The 23272-nt window shown below is 41.8% G+C and overlaps 1 protein-coding gene across 10 annotated transcripts in view; it reads left to right on the forward strand.

Annotated features, from left to right (window-relative positions):
* Positions 1 to 23272, forward strand: part of CAMK2B (calcium/calmodulin dependent protein kinase II beta) — a 240945-nt gene that overhangs the window by 178169 nt on the left and 39504 nt on the right. For 6 of the 10 annotated variants that reach the window (XM_060787518.2, XM_060787520.2, XM_060787523.2 and 3 more), the window contains exons 13-15: positions 130 to 210; positions 14884 to 14921; positions 16596 to 16667. In XM_060787518.2, coding sequence (XP_060643501.2) covers positions 130 to 210; positions 14884 to 14921; positions 16596 to 16667 — 191 coding nt within the window. Of the gene's footprint in view, positions 1 to 129; positions 211 to 14880; positions 14922 to 16595; positions 16668 to 23272 lie in introns of all 10 variants that reach the window. The other 4 variants (XM_060787521.2, XM_060787522.2, XM_060787527.2 and 1 more) reach the window with 1 other exon arrangement.

Genomic DNA, 23272 nt, shown 5'->3' on the forward strand with positions numbered 1-23272 from the left:
GTCTCCTTTCTTTCCCTGTTTTTGCTTTCCCTCTGTCTTTCTCTTTCTCTCTGCTCTTCTCGAACTCTTCCCCGTCCTTCCCCCTGTTTTGCTGTCCTTTATTTCTGTTTCCCAACCTGGTGCTAACAGTGGGCAGACAGACCACCGCTCCTGCCACAATGTCTGCAGCAGCAGCAGCCTCCGGTGCCACCATGGGGTTGGTGGAGCAAGGTAGATGTGTCCCAAAGAGACCCTCCCCACTCACCCCTCCTCCTCACTTGGAAATGAGCGCATGTTGTGTCATTCACCACAAGCACTTCATTCCATCTTATTTGAGAGTTGAGGGATAGCAGCATTGAAAACCAGTCGCTAATACTAGTGTCAGGAGAACATCTGAAGTGTTTTGTCTGTCTGGGGTGACAATTCCTACTCACTGATATTTTCGAGTGATTGATGATAGTGGTCATACAAGAGCAGCTTTCACCTTTCTTGGAAAAGTTTTTAGTTTGGAAATTATTGCGGCATGTTTTCCAAATACATTATATACTATCAAGTCTTATAAGTGACTATTGATGAAAAAAATAGGCAAATGACTAAACAGAGGAACAGCATTTAAGAAAAAAAAATGTGTTTCTTCCATGAGACCCAGAGCTTTGGCTATCATGTCTCCTCTCAGCCTTCTCTTCTTCAGGCTAAACATGCCCAACTCTTTAAGCCGCTCCTCACAGGGCTTGTTCTCCAGACTCCTGATCGTTTTAGTCGCCCTCCTCTGGACACATTCCAACTTGTCAATATCTCTATGATTCAAAGACTGAGCTGGGACTTCTGACAGGTGATGCCCAAAACATCAAATGATCAAGGGTCTGGAGAACAAGCCCTACGAGGAGCAGCTTACATATAATATTTTGTTTTTCACAAGCAAATAACCCCTCCCTCTGTAGAGAACCTAAAATAAATACCAGCCCCTTCTACTTTAGCAGCCTTTGGCAATGCCTGAGTGAGGAAACTGTGATGCTGTGGGTCAGAAATGGCTGGCCCCTTGAAGCAATGCTAGTGCTTTTGCCTCTCCGCAGAATGGGTCCAAGGAGCCCTATACTGAGCCCAAAGTTTTATCCTTTACGTATCCTTGGGTCATGCCGAAACCCAAAATTCTGATCCTGACTTATACATGGTGCCCCCGGTGGCGCAGTGGGTTAAACCCTGTGCCAGCAGGACTGAAGACCAACAGGTCGTAGGTTCGAATCCGGGGAGAGCATGGATGAGCTCCCTCTGTCAGCTCCAGTTCCCCATGCGGGGACATGAGAGATGCCTCCCACAAGGATGGTAAAGCATCCTTGAGGCTGTTTGTCCTGTTCCGAAGGTTGTGGCTGGATCTTCTTAAGCATCCTTGAGGCTGTTAAGAAGATCCAGCCACAACCTTCGGAACAGGACAAATAAAATTACATGCTACCCTCTTAGTATACATGGGTGTAAACTCACATTAGGCTCTAAAAGCTTCTGAAATAACAGCAGCATGATGTCCAAAAAAAAAAAGGGCTGTGTGCTACTTTTGGCATCAGATACCCCATGATTCCTTCAGTCTTTTTTTTTTTTTACTGGATTAATGAAAGGCTTGGTCTGAAATTTTAAGATCCAGCCAAGATGGTTTCCAGTTCAAACAAAACTGCCAGGTTTTATCTGGGTATCTGCATGGAGAACAGATGGTGGAAAACTAATAAATACTACATTCAAAATTATTACCAAAAAAAGGATGGTAAAGCATCAAAACATCTGGGCATCCCCTGAGCAACTTTCTTTTCTTACACCAGAAGCAACTTGCAGTTTCTCAAGTTATTGTCGAAGGCTTTCATGGCCGGAATCACTGGGTTGTTGTAGGTTTTTTTTGGCTATATGGCCATGTTCTAGAGGCATTCTCTCCTGATGTTTCGCCTGCATCTATGGCAAGCATCCTCAGAGGTAGTGAGATCTCACTACCCCTGAGGATGCTTGCCATAGATGCAGGCGAAATGTCAGGAGAGAATGCCTCTAGAACATGGCCATATAGCCCAAAAAATCCTACAGCAACCCAGTTTCTCAAGTTGCTTCTGACACACAAACACACACACACACACACACACACACAAAATACATGAAGTCATTTTATGCATGCAAGTATATGGTACATTTTTACTCAAAAGATCCACCTGGCAGCTTTTGTCTGACTTGCTGAATGAAATCAGCTTTTCTGAAATGTCCAAATGCCATACCAGAAAGCACTGAACATGGCTTTTTACCTAACAGTTTGCCCTGGAAGTCTTTGTAGGAGGGCTGGGTTGCCTGAGATGACTTCATTTCCAATACTTTGGTTTGCTTTAATATAAATAATAGTAAAACTTCATTTCTAGACCATCCTCTCTCCCCGGAAGGTCCTAGGGTAGTTTACACATAAAAAGGCAAACATTCAATGCCTCGAAATGGGTACAAACACATCAAAACAATACAGGATAATGGATAGTAACAGGAGAAAACTTACAACGAAGGAATTAAGCGTCAAAATAAAATAAAAACAGGAACAATGTATGAAGGCATTAAAAATAAGTGAACATTTATGTGATGGTGGGCGAACTGAATGTCCACAACAAGGCTATCTCAGGGCAGAAGGAGTGAGATAGAGATGATGGAGATGAGATGGTAGAGAGAGGGGGATGGGATGGAGATGCTATCCCTGGAGCAGCTTTGTTCATAATCTGAACAGGTTCGCTAATGGTTTTGCATCTTTAAATACTCACAGAATAGCTATTTTCATTTGTCATGGCCAGAATAGCTATGCTGGAGTTCTTTAATTGGCAGCAGTGAAGCACAGTTACTGGCATTTAGTTCCATTTGTCATGGCAACACTTTGGGTGCCGCTTCATTAACAAGCACAGGCACATTGCCTTTGATCCTTTCACAGGAATTTCAGAATGTTTTGTACTTTGCTACCTGGCTATTCACGCTGCTTGGAAGCATGCACATTCACAATGCAGTAAGGATATATATATAAACACGCACAAATAACAAGGGCATCAAAATGTCATTTGCTTTGCCACTGCTTGCTGTAGCGATTGGAGAAAATTAGGTCCTTTCCTACATAGAACTCCTGTTCATTAAATATCGCCTTAGGTGTTATTCTCTTATACATATGGTATATTCTCATCTTCCTGAACTCAGCCATAAATGCATGCACTCTGGGCATCTTGACAAATTCAGTCTCTCTTTGGCTTTCTCTGAACTTCTATTTATGCATCAGGTAGAACAGGAATGAGCAAAGTTGGCCTGTTGCTATTTTATTTCCCCCCTTCAAATGACCCCAGATACTCTCTAAGGCAGTAGTTCTCAACCTGTGGGTCCCCAGGTGTTTTGGCCTATAACTGCCAGAAATCCCAGCCAGTTTACCAGGTGTTAGGATTTCTATAAGTTGAAATATAAGGGGCCTCCCTCCCACCCAGCACCAACTGCTGCTCTGGGCCAGCATGAAGAGAGAGGGGGCCAGGGGACAGTTCCACCTTGTCTTCTGTGCTATTCTAATAATACGATACAATACAATACAATACAATAATATAATATACAATATAATATAATACAATATAATATAATACAATAATATAATAGTATAATGTAAAATACCAGGACTGTGGTGCAGCTGGCTGGGATTCAGCTGCATTAAGATCACTACTGACCAAAAGGTCATGGGTTCAAAGCCAGCTGGGTCGGAGTGAACTCCTGACCAAAATTGTGTAGCTTGTTGTCAACCTTTGCAGCCTGAAAGACACTTGCATCGGTCAAGTAGGAAAATAAGGTACCACTTTGTGGGGTGGCTAATTTAACTGATTTACGAGGCAATAAAAATCTCCAGGAAGTATGCAAAGAATGAGGAAGTGACAGCTCCCCTGGTGGCCGGAACCTGGAATGTTAAATAGCCTCTGAGTGTCTTATATATGTTGTGTGTCTATGGCATTGAATGTTTGCCACGTATATGTACATTGTAATCCACCCCGAGTCCCCTGCGGGGTGAGAAGGGCGGAATATAAATACTGCAAATAAATAAATAAATAAATAAATAAATATTATAATTTAATGCAATATAATACTCCTAATTATATGATATTATAATTATATATTTATATTACATGTAATATTACTAATAATATTACAATATAATGGTATAGTACAATATAGTAATATTTAATACTGAATATTGTACTATGCTAATAATATAATATATTGTATGTATATATACCTTGTAAGCCATTCTGAGTCCCCTTCGGAGTGAGAAGGGTGGCATATAAATGTCGTAAATCTATATAAATAAAAATGTAATGTTCGTTTGTGGGATTAACATAACACAAAAACAATTGGGTGAATTGACACCAAATTTGGCCACAAGACACCTACTAAAACAAGGAGTGACCATCACTCAAAAATTGATTTTGTCATTTGGGAGTTGTAGTTGCTGGGATTTATAGTTCATCTACAATCAAAGAGCATTCTGAAGTCCACTAATGATGGAATTCAACGAAACGTGGCACATAGGTTTCCCACGACCAACAGAAATCACTAAAAGGGTTTGGTGGGCATTGACCTTGTATTTGGGAGTTGTAGTTCACCTATATCCAGAGAGTGCTGTGGATTCAAACAATGATGGATCTGGACCAAACTTGGCAGGAATACCCCATAAGCCCAAATATGAACACAGATGGAGTTTAGGGAAAATAAACCTTGACATTTGGGAGTTGTAGTTACTGGGATTTACAGTTCACCTACAAACAGAGAGCATTCTGAACCCCACGAACTGTTTACCCACAAGCATAGAGAAATTACATATATTGGAAACCAACACTTTCTCATTACTTTATTTTCTAGATCACCAGACAGGGCCACAGCAACGCGTGGCAGGGGATGGCTAGTAAATAAATAAATAAGTTGAAGGCCAAAACATCTGGGGGCCCACAGGTTGAGAACCACTGCTCTATGGCTTGTGAATAGGATATGATTTTGGAATCACTCTTCATTATTTAAAAAATACCTCTCCTGGACCTGAAATATGACAAAAAGATTCCCAGAGGGTATTTGGGAACCACATTTTTGTGGTAGGAGCTGTGGCATCCCCGCCTTCCAAGGACATCTGCCCACATTTGGGGTTGCCAGATTATGGGACAGGACTCCTGCAACTTCAGTCCTAAGAAGGCCACTGAGTAAGATGAATGTACCATACAGGTTCCACTACTTCCTTACCATCCAAGCCACACATTTCAGCTGCAGCTGCCCCAAGCACAACAATTTTCTCAATGTAGGGAAGGGGTACAGATGTACTGGTGACAGTAACGGAATGGGTTACTTCCCCCTGGCCTCCTTCTGCTGCTCTCCATTGGTGAGGCAATAGCTGTGTTCAGAGAGAGCAGCTGTGGCTCAAAGTTGGGTTTAGAAGGTCAGGATGGAGAGGAGCTTTGTCCAGCTTGCTGTGGCTTTGCAGTACCTCCATGATCTATTCAGACCTAAAATAGTCAATGTCTGCATTAAACAGACTGCCAGTTTAAGCATTCAATCTAATCTACTGTATTTTCTGGTGTATAAGATGACTGGGTGTATAAGAAGACCCCTAACTTTTCCAGTTAAAATATAGAGTTTGGAGTATATTCAACAGGAGCCCTGTTGCATATTCAACCTTGAAACCCTAAGGTTAAAAAAGTAATACTTTTATACAGTTGAGTTGAGACAGGACCCCACTAAGACCAGAGTTCTTGGTTGCGTATTTTGTTAGTGTGAAGGCGTTGTGGACTAATATTTTTCTCTGTCTTGTACGCTTATGTTGCCCTGATATTGTGCTCTACAGTTAATACATTTTAGTCCTGCAATGATCAGTTATGCTCGGCAGATATGATTCAGCACCTTCTTGATGATCTTAGGCTGTGTGATGGTTCATAGCAGGAGATACGATCAGACAGGGAGTTCCACAGACAGGGGCCACTGCTGAGAAGGCCCTGTCTCTCGTCCCCACCGACAGCGTTTGTGAGAGTGGTGGGATCGAGAGCAGGGCCTCTCTTAATGATCTTAAGCTGTTTGATGGTTCATAGCAGGAGATACGTTCCGACAGGGAGTTCCACAGACAGGGGCCACTGCTGAGAAGGCCTTGTCTCTCGTCCCCACTGTTTGTGAGAGTGGTGGGATCGAGAGCAGGGCCTCTCTTAACGATCTTAGGCTGTGTGATGGTTCATAGCAGGAGATACGTTCCGACAGGGAGTTCCACAGACAGGGGCCACTGCTGAGAAGGCCTTGTCTCTCGTCCCCACCAACCACGTTTGCGAGAGTGGTGGGATCAAGAGCAGGGCCTCTCCTGACGATCTTAGGCTGCGTGATGGTTCATAGCAGGAGATACGTTCGGACAGGTAAACTGGGCCAGAACTGTTTAGGGCTTTAAAGGTTAAAACCAGCACTTTGAATTGAGCCCGGAAGCTAATCGACAGTAAGAGACTCCATATTATCCAACATTTTCATTCTGCCTGCCTGTTTATGTCAGATAAGCGAAACTCTATGTCAATATGTGATTTTTACAATTGCAGATTTTAGTCCCAAAACCAATCTCCTGCATATTCAAAGGATATTGGGCTGTTTTTTATCATTTATTATATCATTATATCTCGATTTTCTTAATTCCTTTCGGTTAGGAGTCAGTTGGCAGCTCAGTCACTTAGACCTTAGACAATTATTATAGCCTCACCTAAGTGTCTTGTGTGTAAAATGGTTAAAAGAGGAAGTTGGAAGTGTTTCTACAAGGATGGATGAAATGATTTCTTCATGATTAAAATGTGCTTGTTGCCCATAGGCAGTGTGCAGAATATTTCTGAAAACGCAAAGTGGTTCAGGCTATAGTCAAAATATCCAGGGTTGGGTTTGGAAACTAGCCACAGAAGAAGTGTTTACTTGTGAGAAAGAACAGGTCCCTTCTGTATCCACTCAACAAAGACGGTTCTTGGGGTGTGCAGACAAGGGTGGTCCCCTTAATGCCCCTTTCATGCCAGTTTCCCAGTGAATGTGTGTCTTAGCCATTGCCCTGTCTGCACCCAGCTTGGCCTGCAGGTTGAATGTGGAAAATGGTGCATGACTACTGTGTAACTCAGGTGCATGCTCCAGGATCTTGGCCAGTCTGTTATTTCCTCTGATGGTGGGCGAGGGCTTCTGCTTATATCTGTGTTCATGTTGGTACTGCATGTGGGGAAAGGGATGTGCATGGCCGCAGCCGTATGGTCTAATCTAAACTAATCCAGCTAATACGTATTATTGGCACCCCGGAAACATTATTTAGGGTTGCAGTGTGAACGAAATAAAATGTAGAAGCCAATAAGAAATTTACGGCAACACAAAACAATACTTACACTAATTACTGTCTGTTTTTCAAAGTTTATATTTTGCCCACATAAGTTTATAAAATAGCAGGGGTGGGGGGGGGGGGTGGATTTGGCAAACAAAAGTTTGAAAGAGGCAAATCTGTCTGACTTGACTCCTTAAGTTGCAAAGGAGTCAATGCGGAAATAAAGGTATGTAGAATAGGATATAAAAATAGCTTCCAGATGAAAGGAAAGCTGAAAATAGATTTTGTTGATTGAGGATTCAGTAAAAGTGATAAATTTAGCCTATTGTTATCTGGAACTAGCACTGCTTTACCACTTTATATGCAATTCCTGTTTATAGCTCTGTGTTCAAAGTTTTGGTTTATTTTAATTTAATTTAATTTGAGACCTAATTACATCCTGCATTGACTATATCCTAGCACCCGCCTTGCTCAGACTGCAATCCTATATGCCAGCCTTCCTCAACCAGCTGCTTTCTGCAGATACAGAACTACAGTTCCTATCATTCTCCAACAGACAGGAAACAATCAGGGCCAGATAACACCTCCCAACAAAGGATTCCCCCAGGTAGGAAGCTGCCAGGCTTTGAAGATGCAAGGCCATTCAGTGCTAATCAAGGTGGCCAATTGCAACATCCACACTTGCTCCAAACAGACAAGAGTTCTTTCTCCCATCCTGGATATTCCACATATATAAAAAACTAGGCATGTGCAATCCATGGTTCTAAATGGTTCTAAAGTACTAAATGGTTCTAAAGTACTGGTGGTGAAAACTAGGGGGCGCTGGTGCTTTGCTTCTACATTGTTGCTAAAGTTCTGGTGGTGAAACTTTCAGAACACTTACACAACTTTCAAAATTTCATTATAAATGGCAGTTCCTAATAGGTTCTATCATAAAAATCACCAACAATGAAATAATAATGAAATTTTGAAAGTTTTGTTAGAGTTCTGAAATGTTCACCACCAAAACTTTAGCAACACTGTAGAAGCAAAGCACCAGCGCCCCCTAGTTTTCACCACCAGATCTTTAGTTTTGTAAGTACTTTAGAATCATTTAGAACCGTGGATTGCACATGCCTAATAAAAACCTCACTTTCCTAATTTCCAACCTCTGAGGATACCTGCCATAGATGTGGGTGAAATGTCAGGAGAGAATGCTTCTAGAACATGGGCATACAGCCTGGAAGACTCACAGCAACCCAGCATATCCATAGGCTGTGATAGTATTTGTCCTGCACTTCCAGGTTGTGGAAGGTAGCTTTGAACTGTAACTGCCATTTGACTCATTGGGCTTAGCTTTGAGTAGGCAAATCTGGGAATGCTTTTAAAATGTAGCCTGGTTTATATTCATATAAGTGATAAGTGATAAGGAAAGTTTTATAAGTAGAAGATCTTTGATTCTAGGTTTTGAAACTTGAAGAGAAAAAAGCTCATGGCATCATTGTTTGTCTGAAAGCTCATGATGCAGCAACTTCATTGAAGTCAGATCTGGAGTTGATCAGTAGATTGCTTTGAAAACAAATATATACCATGTTATGTTCCACCCAATAGCCAAATTTCCCTATGTATATAGATACAATATAAATCAATTTACATTGTTCCCAACCTGTTCCCAACCTGTGGTCCGTGGACCACCAATGGACCGCAAGAACAAAAATATGGTCTATTACTACACTGTTGCCTCGAAACCACGTGACAACAAGCACGACCGGTCTGAAACCCTCTTGTATGCCAAGGCAACGGGAATGTCAGAAAGGGAGAGGCTGAGTACCCACAAAATATTGGTACTACCACATCAGCTCTAGATGGTTAAATATGGTTTTCTGTGGGCAAATGGATGGTGACTACTGGAGGGCATATCTGTATCAAATCAAATCAAATCATTCTTTTTGGTCATAGACCAGCACAGGCAATATCTTGGTACGTTTAGTACATTTAAAATCTACATAAATAAAAATGTAATGTTCGTTTGTGGGATTAACATAACTCAAAAACCACTAGACAAATTGACACCAAATTTGGACACAATACACGTATCAGGCCAACGAGTAACTCATAAAACACTGAAAAACTCATAAAACACTGAAAAACACAGCAGAAGAGACTGAAAAAGCCAAAAAACAAAAAATACATTACAACACATTTAATTTTTTTATTTATTTACAGTATTTATATTCTGCCCTTCTCACCCCGCAGGGGACTCAGGGCAGATTACAATGTACACATATATGGCTAACATTCAATACCAAAGACACACGACATAGACAGACAGTCAGAGGCTATTTAACTTTTCTGGCCACCAGGGGAGCTGTCGCTTTCATCATCCATCTTCGACATTGATGAAGTACTTCCGCATTCCCTGCATGCTTTTGCTGGAGTGCTTTGCTGGAGTCTTTTTATGGCCTTGTAAATTAGTTAAATTAGCCTCCACACACATAGATGGTACCTAATTTTCCTACTTGACAAATGCAACTGTCTTTCAAGTTGCAAAGGTCGACAACAAGCTACACAATTGGTCGGACACTCACTCCGACCCGGGCTGGCTTCGAACTCATGACCTTTTGGTCAGAAGTGATCTTAATGCAACTGACACTCAGCCAGCTGTGCCACAATCACGGTGCAAAACATGTGCAAAACCATACATATAGGCAAACATACATACACGCAAATATATACACACATATATACACATACACAACACATATACACAGACTGGGCCACAGCAATGCATGGTGCGGAAAACCACACACATATATATGCAAACTCACATATACACATATACACAGATTGAGCTACAGCAACACATGGCAGAGGATGGCTAGTAGACTAGGAAGAAATTAAATAAGAAACAAAACCTGATAACATTAAGATGCAGCATACGATAAAGCCAGAAGACCTAACAGCAGGGCTAAAGCAGTGCAGAGAATGAAACACAATTCACAAAATGGCACAAAAATAAAAAAGGGTGTCATGTAGTACTGAAAAGATTTTAATGTAACTCCCAAGTGATTCTCTCCGGAGAAAGCATTCCCACACACCATACCACCATTTCAAAGGCCTCTGTATGTGCGAAGAGGGGAGTTTCAATTTTATCCAAATCCTTTTTTAATTATCTAAATGTGCATTCAGGTGAGGTCATGGCATAGATGTTTTGGAGTGTAAGATCTAGAAAAGGAAGGATCAGTCAAAAGGGGAGTACACATGGTTCCTATATACATGACTTCTAAAACATCCATATCTTCCCCTCTGTAAGCTTGGATCCACTCAAGTCGTGCTCAGACTGAATTCAGATTGCATTGGAGTAAAGCAAAGAGACACTGTACCTATACATTTAATGGCTAGAAAAAAATAGAAAAGAAATACAGTAACAAATATAAATGCAAACAGTTTTTACACCCCTTCAATTGAATGGAGATGCAGATCCATGTGCAACGGATCCCCAGACATGTAGAGGAGTGGTTCTCAACCTGTGAGTCCCCAGGTGTTTTGGCCTACCACTCTCAGAAATCCAGCCAGTTTACCAGTTATTAGGATTTCTGGGAGTTGAAAGCCAAAGCATCTGGGTACCCGCAGATTGAGAACCACTGATGTAGAGCATTCAAGACAAAAATAAATGGGAAAAGAAGTATATGAAGAACATCTTAGGTGAAAAAAAATCTTACATATCCTTTAATAACATTTTTCTAAAATGAAAATCTCATATTCCTTTGGAGTCTCACATAGTTCATGGATTTTGTCAAGATACCAGTAAATGTAATCTTGTAGGCTACCATGGGAAGAGAGGCAAAAATGCTCTGAAGAGTCTTAAGGTGAGAGACATAAAAGTGTCCACGTGTTGAAGAAAATGTGACGCATTTTGACTATGTAATGACGTGTCATCTTACAAATCCCCCCCCCCCTTTTTTTTTTTACTGCAGCAACCCCATAGGCTACCATCTTTCCATTAACCGGTGGTTGTATGGCCCATTTCCTCCCTGTGTGTGTGTGAGCAAAATCCTCTGTAGTGCTGCTTTTGTGGTGCTGGTGCTGCTGCTGCTTCACTCCCCTTAGTGTCAGATGAGGCCTTGGCCCTCGATGACTTGCTTTCTGTCTCAATACTTTTCTTCTCTCTTTCTCCCCGTCTCTTCTCCAACCCTTCTTCTTACCTGCCTGTCTTTCTCGCCTTTCCTCTTCTGTAAATTTCTGTAAGGTAAGCAAACTTTTTGTTGGGTTCTGCCCTGTGGTGGTGATTGAATTTGATGTGGGGGAAAGTTGTTTTAAGAGGTCCAGAAATGGAGTTGTCTTGCTTTGCAGATGGTGTTGGTACTCACACCGATGTGTCTTCACAAAGATCCAAGAAGAGGCTGCTGTAACTTGGAGGGCTTTTTAAAAATTTACGTGTTGCAGCTTCTAAGCATAATACAAGAAACTCTACTTTGTTCTTCTAGACACTGTTCTCTCTATAGAACCCAAGTGTTGTACCCTCTGGAGGCCAGTCCCAGCTTCCTCACAGATCCAGATGATGGGCACCCATGGTGTTTTGAGTCCCAGCCTTACCAGATATGACCTGAGCATACTTCCTGGTCCCTCTCAACCTTGCCATACATTTCATTTTCGTCCCTCCAGCTTTTCTGCCATACCATTCTTGGGTCTCTCCTCAGCCAAACAACAGCAACAAACAAACAAAACAAGACTGGAAAACAAAATAGACCAGGCTGAATGAATGCTATTATCTAACTGGATTTTGTGTTCTTCTATACCGTACTGTAATTATCCAATTAGTAATTGATCCATGATCCCAGTGTCTGATGAGCCATTTCCACAAATGAGTGTGTGTTTTGCTATGACTTGTTTCAAATGGAAATTCTACATTACGGAATCACCAAGGGAAAGGATGCATAATGAGACATGGTAGCTTCACAGAGCAGAAATTGTGAAACTAGGAAAGAAGAGTAATTTTAGAGAAGTTTTCTCGCAATATGAAGAGAGTAATGCGGTAGCGTCACGGCATTGTCAGGTGACCATCTTCTACTACTTGATTTCTATCAAAGTATCCTCCCAGGAAGCCTGTGAACCTTTGAACTAGAGGACAAACCACTTACAGTGGAGTATCGCTTATCCAATGTTCACTTATCCAACGTTCTATATTATCCGATGCCTTCTGCCTCCCGCCCGGATCCACAGCTGTTTCTCTATGCAGTAATGTGCAGCGGGCCTCTCCGTGTGCTGGCGCATGCCGGGAATAACAAGACGCGGCCAGCTCAGACTATTCCCATTGGGCACAGTGTCAGGCCTGTACAGCTGCATCTCACCTTTCTCGATTTGTTGTAAAACATGAGGTTTTGGTGCTTAATTTGTAAAATCATAACGTAATTTGACATTTAATAGGTTTTGCCTCAATCCCTCCTTATTATTCGCTTATCCAAAGTTCTTCCGGTCCGTTTACGTTGGATAAGCGAGACTCTACTGTACTAGAAGATAAGGGTTCCACAGATGACTCCTTGAAATAAGCTTATACTGCAAGTTACTTTGTAAAGAATTGGGAACTGTTAGTACCAAAGGATTGGTTGTGACCATTCCGGAAGATGCTTAAATTTGGTGACTAGGGTGACAGAGGGGAATATCTTGTTAATCTATTGCAGGAAGAAGAAAGAAACCAAGCTCAGAAGTCCCTCATTTATTTACTTACAGTATTTATATTCCACCCTTCTCACCCCAAGGGAGACTCAGGGCGGATCACAATACAAACATTCAAAGCCGTTTTCGACATACAAGACATTCAGACAGATAGAGGCCATTCAGCAATTCTTCCACCGGATCCTGGAGGTTGCTCAATTCAGCCACAGGAGAAGCCACTATGACGCCGAGCCTTTTTTGATCGTAGGATTTCCTCCTTGCTTTCCGGCATTTTTAAGGTGTCATAAACTAGTCTCTCTGCTTTAAGTGGTCCCTAATTTCTCTACTCACAGCTGTTTTTGAACTGCTTAGGTCAACAGTGAGCGGGGCAATTTTTTTTAACAGCTATTAACAGTCGGATGCTCAACCCCGACTCGGGCTTTAAACTTGCCACCTTTCAGTCAGCAGTGATTTATTGCAGCTGATTAACCAGTTGTGCTACCAGCCCAGCCCAAAGACAAATAAGGTTTATTTATCATAATCATTTTTCCATTGATGAAAAAGACCTACAACTTAATTCTATCCCCAAAAGCTTGTCAGACAAAACCAGTTAGTCTTTGCAGTGGCACAAGGCTGTTTATAGTTTACAGCAGATATGGGCGAACTTGGGACTGTGGCACAGCTGGCTGGGAGTCAGCTGCATTAAGATCACTACTGACCGGAAGGTCATGAGTTCGAAGCCAGCCTGGGTCAAAGAGAGCGTCTGACCAATTTGTGTAGCTTGCTGTCGACCTTTGCAGCCTGAAAAACAGTTGCATTTGTTAAGTTGGAAATTTAGGTACCGCTTATGTGGGGAGGCAAATTTAACTAATTTACGAGGCCATGAAAATCTCCAGCAAGCATGCAAAGAATGAGGAAATACTTCATCAGTGTCACAAATGGTCGGTGAAGGAATAGCTCCTCTGGTGGCCAAAATACCACTCAAGAAAAGCTGGAATATTAAATTGCCTCTTTATCTGTCTATATATATGTTGTGTGTCTATGGCATTGAGTGTTTGCCATGTAAATGTACATTGTAATCTTCTCTGAGTCCCCTGCGGGGTGAGAAGGGTGGAATATAAATACTGTAAATAAATAAATAAAATAGATTGGGCTTAAGTGGCTGAGGGGGAAAAGGAAAGGGCCTGAGGCTGTTAGGAATTGTGGGAGTTGAAGTCCAAAACACCTGGAGGGCCCAAAGGTATTCAGTACTTGTTAAGGAAAACTGGAATACGCACATTATATTCTCAATGTAGAGTGTTTACACCAAATTGACTAACGTAAAGCTGATATTTATAAATGTAGATGGGCTGAATGAAAGCAAAAACTGATAATGGTTGGAGTGGGAATGCATTTGCTATACGGAACCAATAAAGTCACATCTGGAGGTTGTTTTCCCCAAGCCTTGCTGATGAGATCTTTTGAGAGCCTATCCAACAGAAGGACACTGCCCCACTTTTATGCAGAATGCCACTTTGTTCAGCTGAACACTGTGTCCTGCAAACACTCACTATTTGGACGGTGCATAGTTGGGACAAACCAAGTTGGACCTTAGCCAGTGGCGATTTGAGACACCGCAACAATCCAAGTAACATCATGTGAGACTTCCGTTGTACAGAAAGCATTGAAATCCTGCAATTGGTTGCCCTGGATTTGGGAAGTTGCCTGTTTGTGGCCATCCATACCTCTCCTTTTTGGCATTGGGGTATATTGAGGCTCTGCCCACTTCCTTAGAACTTGGGATTTCTCCTTTGTTTTCAACTCCTCTTTTTAACAGTTTGATGAGGAAACGGCATTTTTGCAGCTTGTGTGATCCTTTTTGGCTACTTGAACAGCACAGAATATGTCTCAGGACACCAAAAGAGTTACCACTAAAATCTCTTCTTTCCCTCCTTATGCAGCAGCTAAAAGTTTACTGAATAAGAAAGCTGACGGAGTGAAGGTAGGTATCCTTCTGGGGCTTTCCCTAATATATAATGTTGGGGAACAATAGGAAGCTAGGCTTTGTGCCATATTATCATTTTATTCATACAGCATTCCTGTTGCTCAAGTCATAAGCAAGAATAGTCAGATATCATAGGGGGAAGAGTTGTTACCTTTCACTACAGGATTACTTATCTCTCAACTTGGTAGTTAGTTTATCTGCTGGAAAATATAGTTTGGGGATAAGGGACCTTCTTTTTCCTTGAAAAGTACAATATGAATGGATTCCTTGCTATTTTGTTGAGCCCATTATATACAAAATAGAAAATAAATAGGTACAGCAAATAATATGACTGTTGCAACTTATTATGCAGTACTTCTTTTACTACCATTTAATTAATATGTAATTATCATATAGAATATGATCCAACATGATTTCTTCTATGACAGTGTTTCTCAACCTTCCTAATCCCGTGACCCCTTGATACAGTTCCTCATGTTGTGTTGACCCCCAACCATAACATTATTTTTGTTGCTACTTCATAACTCTCATTTTGCTACTGTTATGAATTGTAATGTAAATATCTGATAAGCAGGATTTTTTTATTCACTAGTCTAAATTTGGCACAAATACCCAATACGCTCAAATTTGAATACTGGTGGGGTTCAGGGGGGTTGATTTTGTCATTTGGGAGTTGTAGTTGCTGGGATTTACAGTTCGCCTACAATCAAAAAGCATTCGGAACTCCACCAACGATGGAATTGAACCAAACTTGGCACGGAAAACTCCCATGAACAACAGAAAATACTGGAAGGGTTAGGTAGGCATTGACCTTGAGTTGTAGTTATACTACATGCAGAGAGCACTGTGAAATCAAACAATGATGGATCTGGACCAAACTTGGCACATGTTGTGGTGACCCCCAACCATGAAATTATTTTCGTTGCTACTTCATAACTCTAATTTTGCTACTGTTATGAATCATTATGTAAATATTTGATATGCAGGATGTATTTTAATTCACTGGACCAAATTTGGCAAAAAAATCAAAAACCCATATACTCAAATTTGAATACTGGTGCAGTTGGGAGGGATACTGGTGGGGTTGGTTGTTTGGTTAACCTACAATCAAAGAACATTCTGAACTCCACCAATGATGGAATTGAACCAAACTTGGCACACAGAATTCCCATGACCAACAGAAAATACTGGAAGGTTTTGGTGGGCATTGAGCTTGAGTTTTGGAGTTATAGTTCACCTACATCCAGAGAGCACTGTGGACTCAAACAACTATAGATCTGGACCAAACCTGGCATGAATTCTCAATATGCCCAAATATGAACAGTGGTGGATTTTGAGGAAAATAGACCTTGACATTTGGGAGATGTAGTTCTTGGGATTTATAGTTCACTTACAATCAAAGAACATTCCAAACCCTACCAGTGATACAATTGGGCCAAATTTCCTACACAGAACCTCCATGGTGAAAATACTGTGTTCTCTGATGGTCTTTGATGACCCCTCTGACACCCCCCTCGCAACCACCCCCAGGGATCCCGACCCCCAGGTTGAGAAATGCTGTTCTATGAAATTTGAGTAATGTGAGAGTGGATTATCAGTTGGGAACTGCTTTGGGTTGGCTTCCGTTTCCAAAGTGTCTCTTTTGTGTGTTTGTGTGCTTCTCTTCCTCAGCCTCAGACAAACAGCACCAAAGGCAGTGCCGGAGTTACCAGCCCCAAAGGGACTCTTCCTCCTGCCGCACTGGTACGGCTTTCTAGTACTTTTCATCCCTTGTGGTAAAAATTGTGGGATCATTGAGATGCATACTAGTTTGATAAAATCGTTTTGTACTTAAGATTTGCAGTTGATCTATATGTGATTTAGAATAATACCTGTTCTGTATTGTCTGGCTCTGACATGTTTGGTACTCATTGTGGCTCCCATATTTTGTGGTATTTGCTGCAAGAGAGAAGAGGGGAGGAATCACTGATCTTGAACTCATGACACAACTAGAGTCTTTGTCGTTAGTGTAGTTAGTATCACCAACTTATAACCAGCTCAGCCTTAAATGTCTCTAAATGATTGCACTGTAAGCACTCATATATTGCTGAATATAGTGCATTGCCCTGATCCTAAGTGCCAATTTGGGATCTGCTTAAAGCCAGAGGAAAGAAGTAAGGGCAAAGATTCTTACTGTTTGTGACCACAAACAACAAAAAAAAGAGTATTGTTGAAGGCTTTCGTGGCCAGAATCACCATGCAGCTCAGAAAACACACAACAACCCAACAAAAAAGAGGTCTCATATTGCTTCTTCATATTATTAAATATGGTTTTCTGTGGGTGAGCAGATGGGAACCAATGGATGGCATATGTTCTGTATTAGAAACTAGAGCTGATGTGGTCTATCCAATGCAGTTTCTGCAACTGTGACTCAAAAGTACAAAACTCACCTTTCCTTTAGGGCTGGCAAAGTATTCAATCCATAGGATCATTTGGGTGGTAGTTAGCCAGGTATTAGGAATGTTGTGAAATGTGACATTGACATTTGGTTAGACCACACCTGGAATATTGTGTCCAATTCTGGGCACCACAATTGAAAAGAGATATTGACAAGCTGGAAAGTGTCCAGAGGAGGGTGACTAAAATGATCAAGGGTCTGGAGAACAAGCCCTATGAGGAGCGGCTTAAGGAGCTGGGCATGTTTAGCCTGAAGAAGAGAAGGCTGAGAGGAGATATGATAGCCATGTATAAATATGTGAGAGGAAGCCACAGGGAGGAGGGAGCAAGCTTGTTTACTGCTTCCTTGGAGACTAGGACGCAGAACAATGGCTTCAAACTACAAGAGAGGAGATTCTATCTGAACACGAGGAAGAACTTCCTGACTGTGAGAGCTGTTCAACAATGGAACTCTCTGCCCCGGAGTGTGGTGGAGGCTCCTTCTTTGGAAGCTTTTAAACAGAGGCTAGAAGGCCATCTGTCAGGGGTGATTTGAATGCAATATTCCTGCTTCTTGGCAGGGGGTTGGACTGGATGCCCCATGAGGTCTCTTCCAACTCTTTGATTCTATGATTCTATGACAGTATGCCCAATCAACAGTTGTTGACATTATAGTATCTACTGAAGAAATAAACAAAATAATATATTTTTCCCCAACAAGCAGCTTACTTTAAAGAAAATATTGTGCACAATAGTCCAATCTTGTTTTGCCGCTGAGCCAATTCATAGAGAGAAAGATGGATATGGATGCATTAGTTACAGATTTTGTTTGCAATGTCAGTAAGGCTGAAGCTAGTAAAGAAAATGCCAGCAAAACTGGGTCCAGTAAATTGTAAAAACTGACTAAAGCAGGCATGAGCAAACTTCAGCTCCCCAGGTGTTTTAAACTTCAACTCTCACAATTCCTAACAACCAGCAGGCTGTTAGTAATTATGGGAATTAAAGTCCAAAACACCTGGAGAACTGAAGTTTGCCCATGCCTGGACTAAAGTCATGGTTTATTGGACCAAGAAGGCAAGTGTTTCCATTTTTCTTTTCTCCCTCCATTATTTTATATGTAATACCAGAAACTGCACGTGGTTCAGCTATAACAGGAAATTGTGATGTACCACATTAACAAAGTATTATAGAATGTGAAAGAATGGAAGAGGAAAGAGAAAGAGGGGCAGCACAGTGCTTGTTCTTATCATTGTGTCCAAATCTGACCAATATAAAAATAACGCAGATCTAAGTCAGAAGATTGTGTTTTATAGGGTCAAATCAACATAGATATAGTTCCATATTAAATAGTGGCACAGTAAGTTAAACCCTTGGGCTGGCGGGACTGCTGACCGAAAGGTTGACTGTTCGAATCCGGAGAGTGGAGTGAGCTCCCATCTGTCAGCTCCAGCTTCTCATGCAGGGATATGAGAGAAGCTGCCCACTGGATGGTAAAACATCCCAGTGTCTCTTGAGCAACATCCTTGCAGACAGCCAATTATCTCTTGAAGTTTCTCGTCGCTCCTGACACATGCACACACACCCCAAAATTAAATAGTTCCACTGCTTTGGTAATGACACTCTTAGGCAGGTAACCAAGTGAATATTGAGCTGACTGCTCCTTGAACAAAATATATAAGTAAGGGGACTTCTTATATGCAACGTACCTCCCCAGTCTTTCCCAGAATGGGTGCCACCAAGAAGACAAATTATCTGTTTACTTCCATGGACAGAGTTATTTAGTCCACAAACCAACTGTTTTGTGACTTGCTTCACTTGCAAATCTCTTAATTTGTTAGATAACAAAGCCTAGGTTGGTAGGTTTTCTATGCTCTAGAACAGTGGTTCCCAACCTGTGGTCCATGGACCATCAGTGGTCCCCCAGAATGAAAATATGGTCCACGATCTGACCATTGCTACACCATTGCCTCGAAACCTCTTGGCAACAAAAGTGACTGTTCTCGCAAAACCCTCTTATAGTGTCAAGGCAACATGGATGTCAGGAAGAGAGAGGCTGACTATCCATAAAAGATTACTACTACTACATCAGCACTAGATTATTAAATATGGTTTTCTGTGGGTGAGCAGATGGCAACCACTGGATGGCATATGTTCTGTATTAGAAACTAGAGCTGATGTGGTCTATCCAATGCAGTTTTCTGAATCAGCACCCCAAATAACCAAACCGAATTTAAAGTTGATCAAAAACCAATTTGTAACCCTTTTGGTACTAATGTTGGAGAGTGGTCCCTGGTCAAAGTGGTCCCTGGTCAAGTAATCCCTGGTCAAAGTGGTCCCTGGTCAAAATGGTCCCTAATCAAGTGGTCCCTGGTCAAAGTGGTCCCTGGTCAAGTAATCCCCGGGTAAAGTGGTCCCTGGTCAAGTGGTCCCTGGTCAAAATGGTCCCTAATCAAGTGGTCCCTGATTAAAGTGGTCCCTGGTCAAAGTGATCCCTTGTCAAAGTGGACCCTGGTCTAGTGGCCCCTTGTCAAAGTGGTCCCTGGTCAAAGTGGTCCCTGGTCAAAGTGGTCCCTGGTCAAATGCTCCCTGGTCAAAAAAGGTTGGGAACCACTGCTCAAGAATTATCAGAGTCCTAAAAGTAGGAGTCACATAGTGATGTATGTCATAGTCTCTGACATATCCAGTTGTTTACCATATGTGCCCATACATAACTCCTTCTGACAGCCCATTAAGGAGTAGCCCAGTTGTTTTTGTCTCTGAAGAATGAACTGGAATTCTTCTAATGCTTATGTCTTAATTTATAAAGCAAGCACTACATAAGGTGACACCAACCTTTTAAGATTAAGAATTGTTGGAAGGCAGGAGTAGAGGATTTCCCCAGAGAACATCTATTTCTAAGTGTTCTTCTTGAGTGGGATGTGTTGAGCTGGTATCGCTCGTCGCTTGCCGAACACAAGCATAAGGTCACTGTGACAATTAAATAATGTGCTTTTAGAAGGAAGCAGGATTTGAAGTGCTGCTCTGATAGATCAACTTTAATAGTTGCCCTAGTTTCTTGTTCACACATAGACTCAACGGAGGTGGGGGGAAACTCCAATTAGGCATTTCTGCCGTTCTGCACGTCACAAGAAGCGAGGGCAGCCATCTCGTCTTAGAACTTCATCCTGTCAGTCCTTGTTTACTTTAATGTGGGTCATAAACACAGCCATCTGGGTAGATGCGAAGCATTCCAGTCGGTGACATTTTGTTTCTGAACTAATGCTGCATGAGAAAACATAGATATCTGTCGTAGTCTTAACAAGCTTGAGTTCACATTGTTGATTTTTTTTCCAGTGAGAGCTGTCATTTTCCATGACTATTAGATGTGCATGTGGATGTGATCAGTCACATTTGGGAATCAGTGGTCAGCATGCTCTCCTTAGAAGGTTGTTTGGCTCGAGTGCCACCCAAAATAGGTTTTATCGATGAATTTTTGGAAACAAATCAGATTTTCATTATATTTTATGTTGTATCGTCTTTCACTATCTTCATGCTGTACAACGTGGCCAGTTTCTGATATTGTCCTACTGCAAATTTGACTTGGTTGGTTCCTTTGATCGCTATTGTTTGTTTCAAAAGCATGTTGTGTTAGTCTAGAGCAGGCATGGGCCAACTCTGGCCCTCCAGGTGTTTTGAACTTCAACTCCCACAATTCCTAATAGCCTACCGGCTGTTAGGAATTGTGGGAGTTGAAGTTCAAAACACCTGGAGGGCCAGAGTTGGCCCATGCCTGCTCTAGACACTTATAAATCATGTTTACTCCTTCAATATGCAAAAACTTGCAATAGTAACAAATGTTTTATAAGTGATTTGATTTGTTTTGGATCTAAGTCAACCTGATAGCCATCCAACAAGGTTGCTACAACCCAACCTTTCTCTCATTTGTGGTAAAGGACTGTATAATCATCACAAATGATTTGAATTTATGTTACTATAAACACTGACAATGTTGCCTTAGTAGACTAGAATGATTCCTCTGTTGCATTCTTATCCAAGTTCCAGATAACAGGTAAGTTGCACAGTTAATTTTTCTAATCACCTCTTACATAGTTATAGGAAAGCACTGGGAAGCTGGAGCTGACAGAGGGAGCTCATACACACTCTCCCCAGATTCCAACCATCGATCTGTCGGTCTTTGGTCCTGCCGACACAACAGATTAAACCACTGGTTCTCAAACTATGGGTCCCCAGATATTTTGACCTTCAACTCCCAGAAATCCTAACAGCTCGTAAACCAGCTGGGATTTCTGGAAGTTGTAGACCAAAAAACCTGAGGGGCCACAGGTTGAGAACCAGTGGATTAAACCCTTATGGCAGCAGGACTGAAGACTGACAGGTCAGAGGTTTGAATCCGGGGAGAGTGTGGATAAGCTCCCTCTGTCAGCTCCAGCTCCCCATGCGGGGACATGAGAGAAGACTCCCACAAGGATGGTAAAACATCAAAACATCCAGGCAGATGGCCAATTATCTCAAACCAGAAGTGACTTGCAGTTTCGCAAGTCGCTCCTGGCACACATACACACAAACAAACTGCAAATTGAGTACTTCTAGTTCCAAATACTTCCTACAATTTCAACTCTCGTATTTTGTCACAAGTGAATTAAGTATGATCCAAAGGGATTAGAACTGCAGGAAGAGTTTTCAAACTTTTAGCAGGCAACATCGAACACCTTATAAAGAACCTCATGCTTTCTGCATTAGCGGAATGAGATGTGCATGAGGCTAGCGTTCGTTTTCTCCTTGCCCAAAGTTAATCCATTTTTATATGACATATAAGATGGAGTCTATCCCATTTCATTGCTTTACCATTCCTACAATGGTACTTAGTAGCAGGTAAAAAAATTTTTTGTGTGTGTCAGGAGCGACTTGAGAAACTGGAAGTCATTTCTGGTGTGAGAGAATTGACTGCCTGCAAGGACGTTGCCTAGGGGATGCCCGGATGTTTTGATGTTTACCATCCTGTGGGAGGCTTCTCTCATGTCCCTGCATGAGAAGCTGCAGCTGACAGATGGGAGCTCATCCTACTCCCTGGATTTGAATCGCCAACGGTCGGCAGTCCTGCCAGCACAAGGGTTTAACCCATTAACCTTTTGATCGGCAGGATTTTTCTGCAGCACAGCGATTTACCCTGCTGTGTTAAGCCCGACCCCATGTGGAACAGCATTTGGGACAAAAAAGAGCACTAATGGACCCCCCTCATAGTACTCCCCCAGCACCACTTTCTGAGGCCCCTTCTGCACTGCTGTACAAAATCTAGCTTATCTGCTTTTCTGGATTATGTGGTAGTGAAGACTCATATCATCCAGTTCAAAGCAGATAATAGATAGATAATTTATTGATTAGTCCTCTAACCATATCAGCAGTAAAAGATAGACAAGTATACAATAATGTGGATTATCTGCTGTGATGGTCTAGATCAGTGTTTCTCAACCTTCCTAATGCCGCAACCCCTTAATACAGTTCTTCATGTTGTGGTGACCCCCAACCATAAAATTATTTTCGTGGCTACTTCATAACTGTAATTTTGCTACCGTTATCAATCATAATGTAAATATCTGATATGCTGGATACATTTTCATTCACTGGACCAAATTTGGCACAAATACCCGATATGCCCAAATTTGAATACCCCTGGGGTTGGGGGGGGGGATTGATTTTGTCATTTGGGAGTTGTAGTTGCTGGGATTTATAGTTCACCTACAATCAAAGAACTCCACCAATGATGGAATTGAACCAAACTTGGTGCACAGAACTCCCATGACCAACAGAAAATACTGGAAGGGTTTGATGGGCATTGACCTTGGGTTTTGGAGTTGTAGTTCATCAACATCTAGAGAGGACTGTGGACTCAAACAATGATGGCTCTGGACCAAACTTGGCACGAATACGCAAT

The sequence above is a fragment of the Anolis sagrei genome, chromosome 7 (assembly GCF_037176765.1).
Source record: "Anolis sagrei isolate rAnoSag1 chromosome 7, rAnoSag1.mat, whole genome shotgun sequence".
Classification (NCBI taxonomy): domain Eukaryota; kingdom Metazoa; phylum Chordata; class Lepidosauria; order Squamata; family Dactyloidae; genus Anolis; species Anolis sagrei.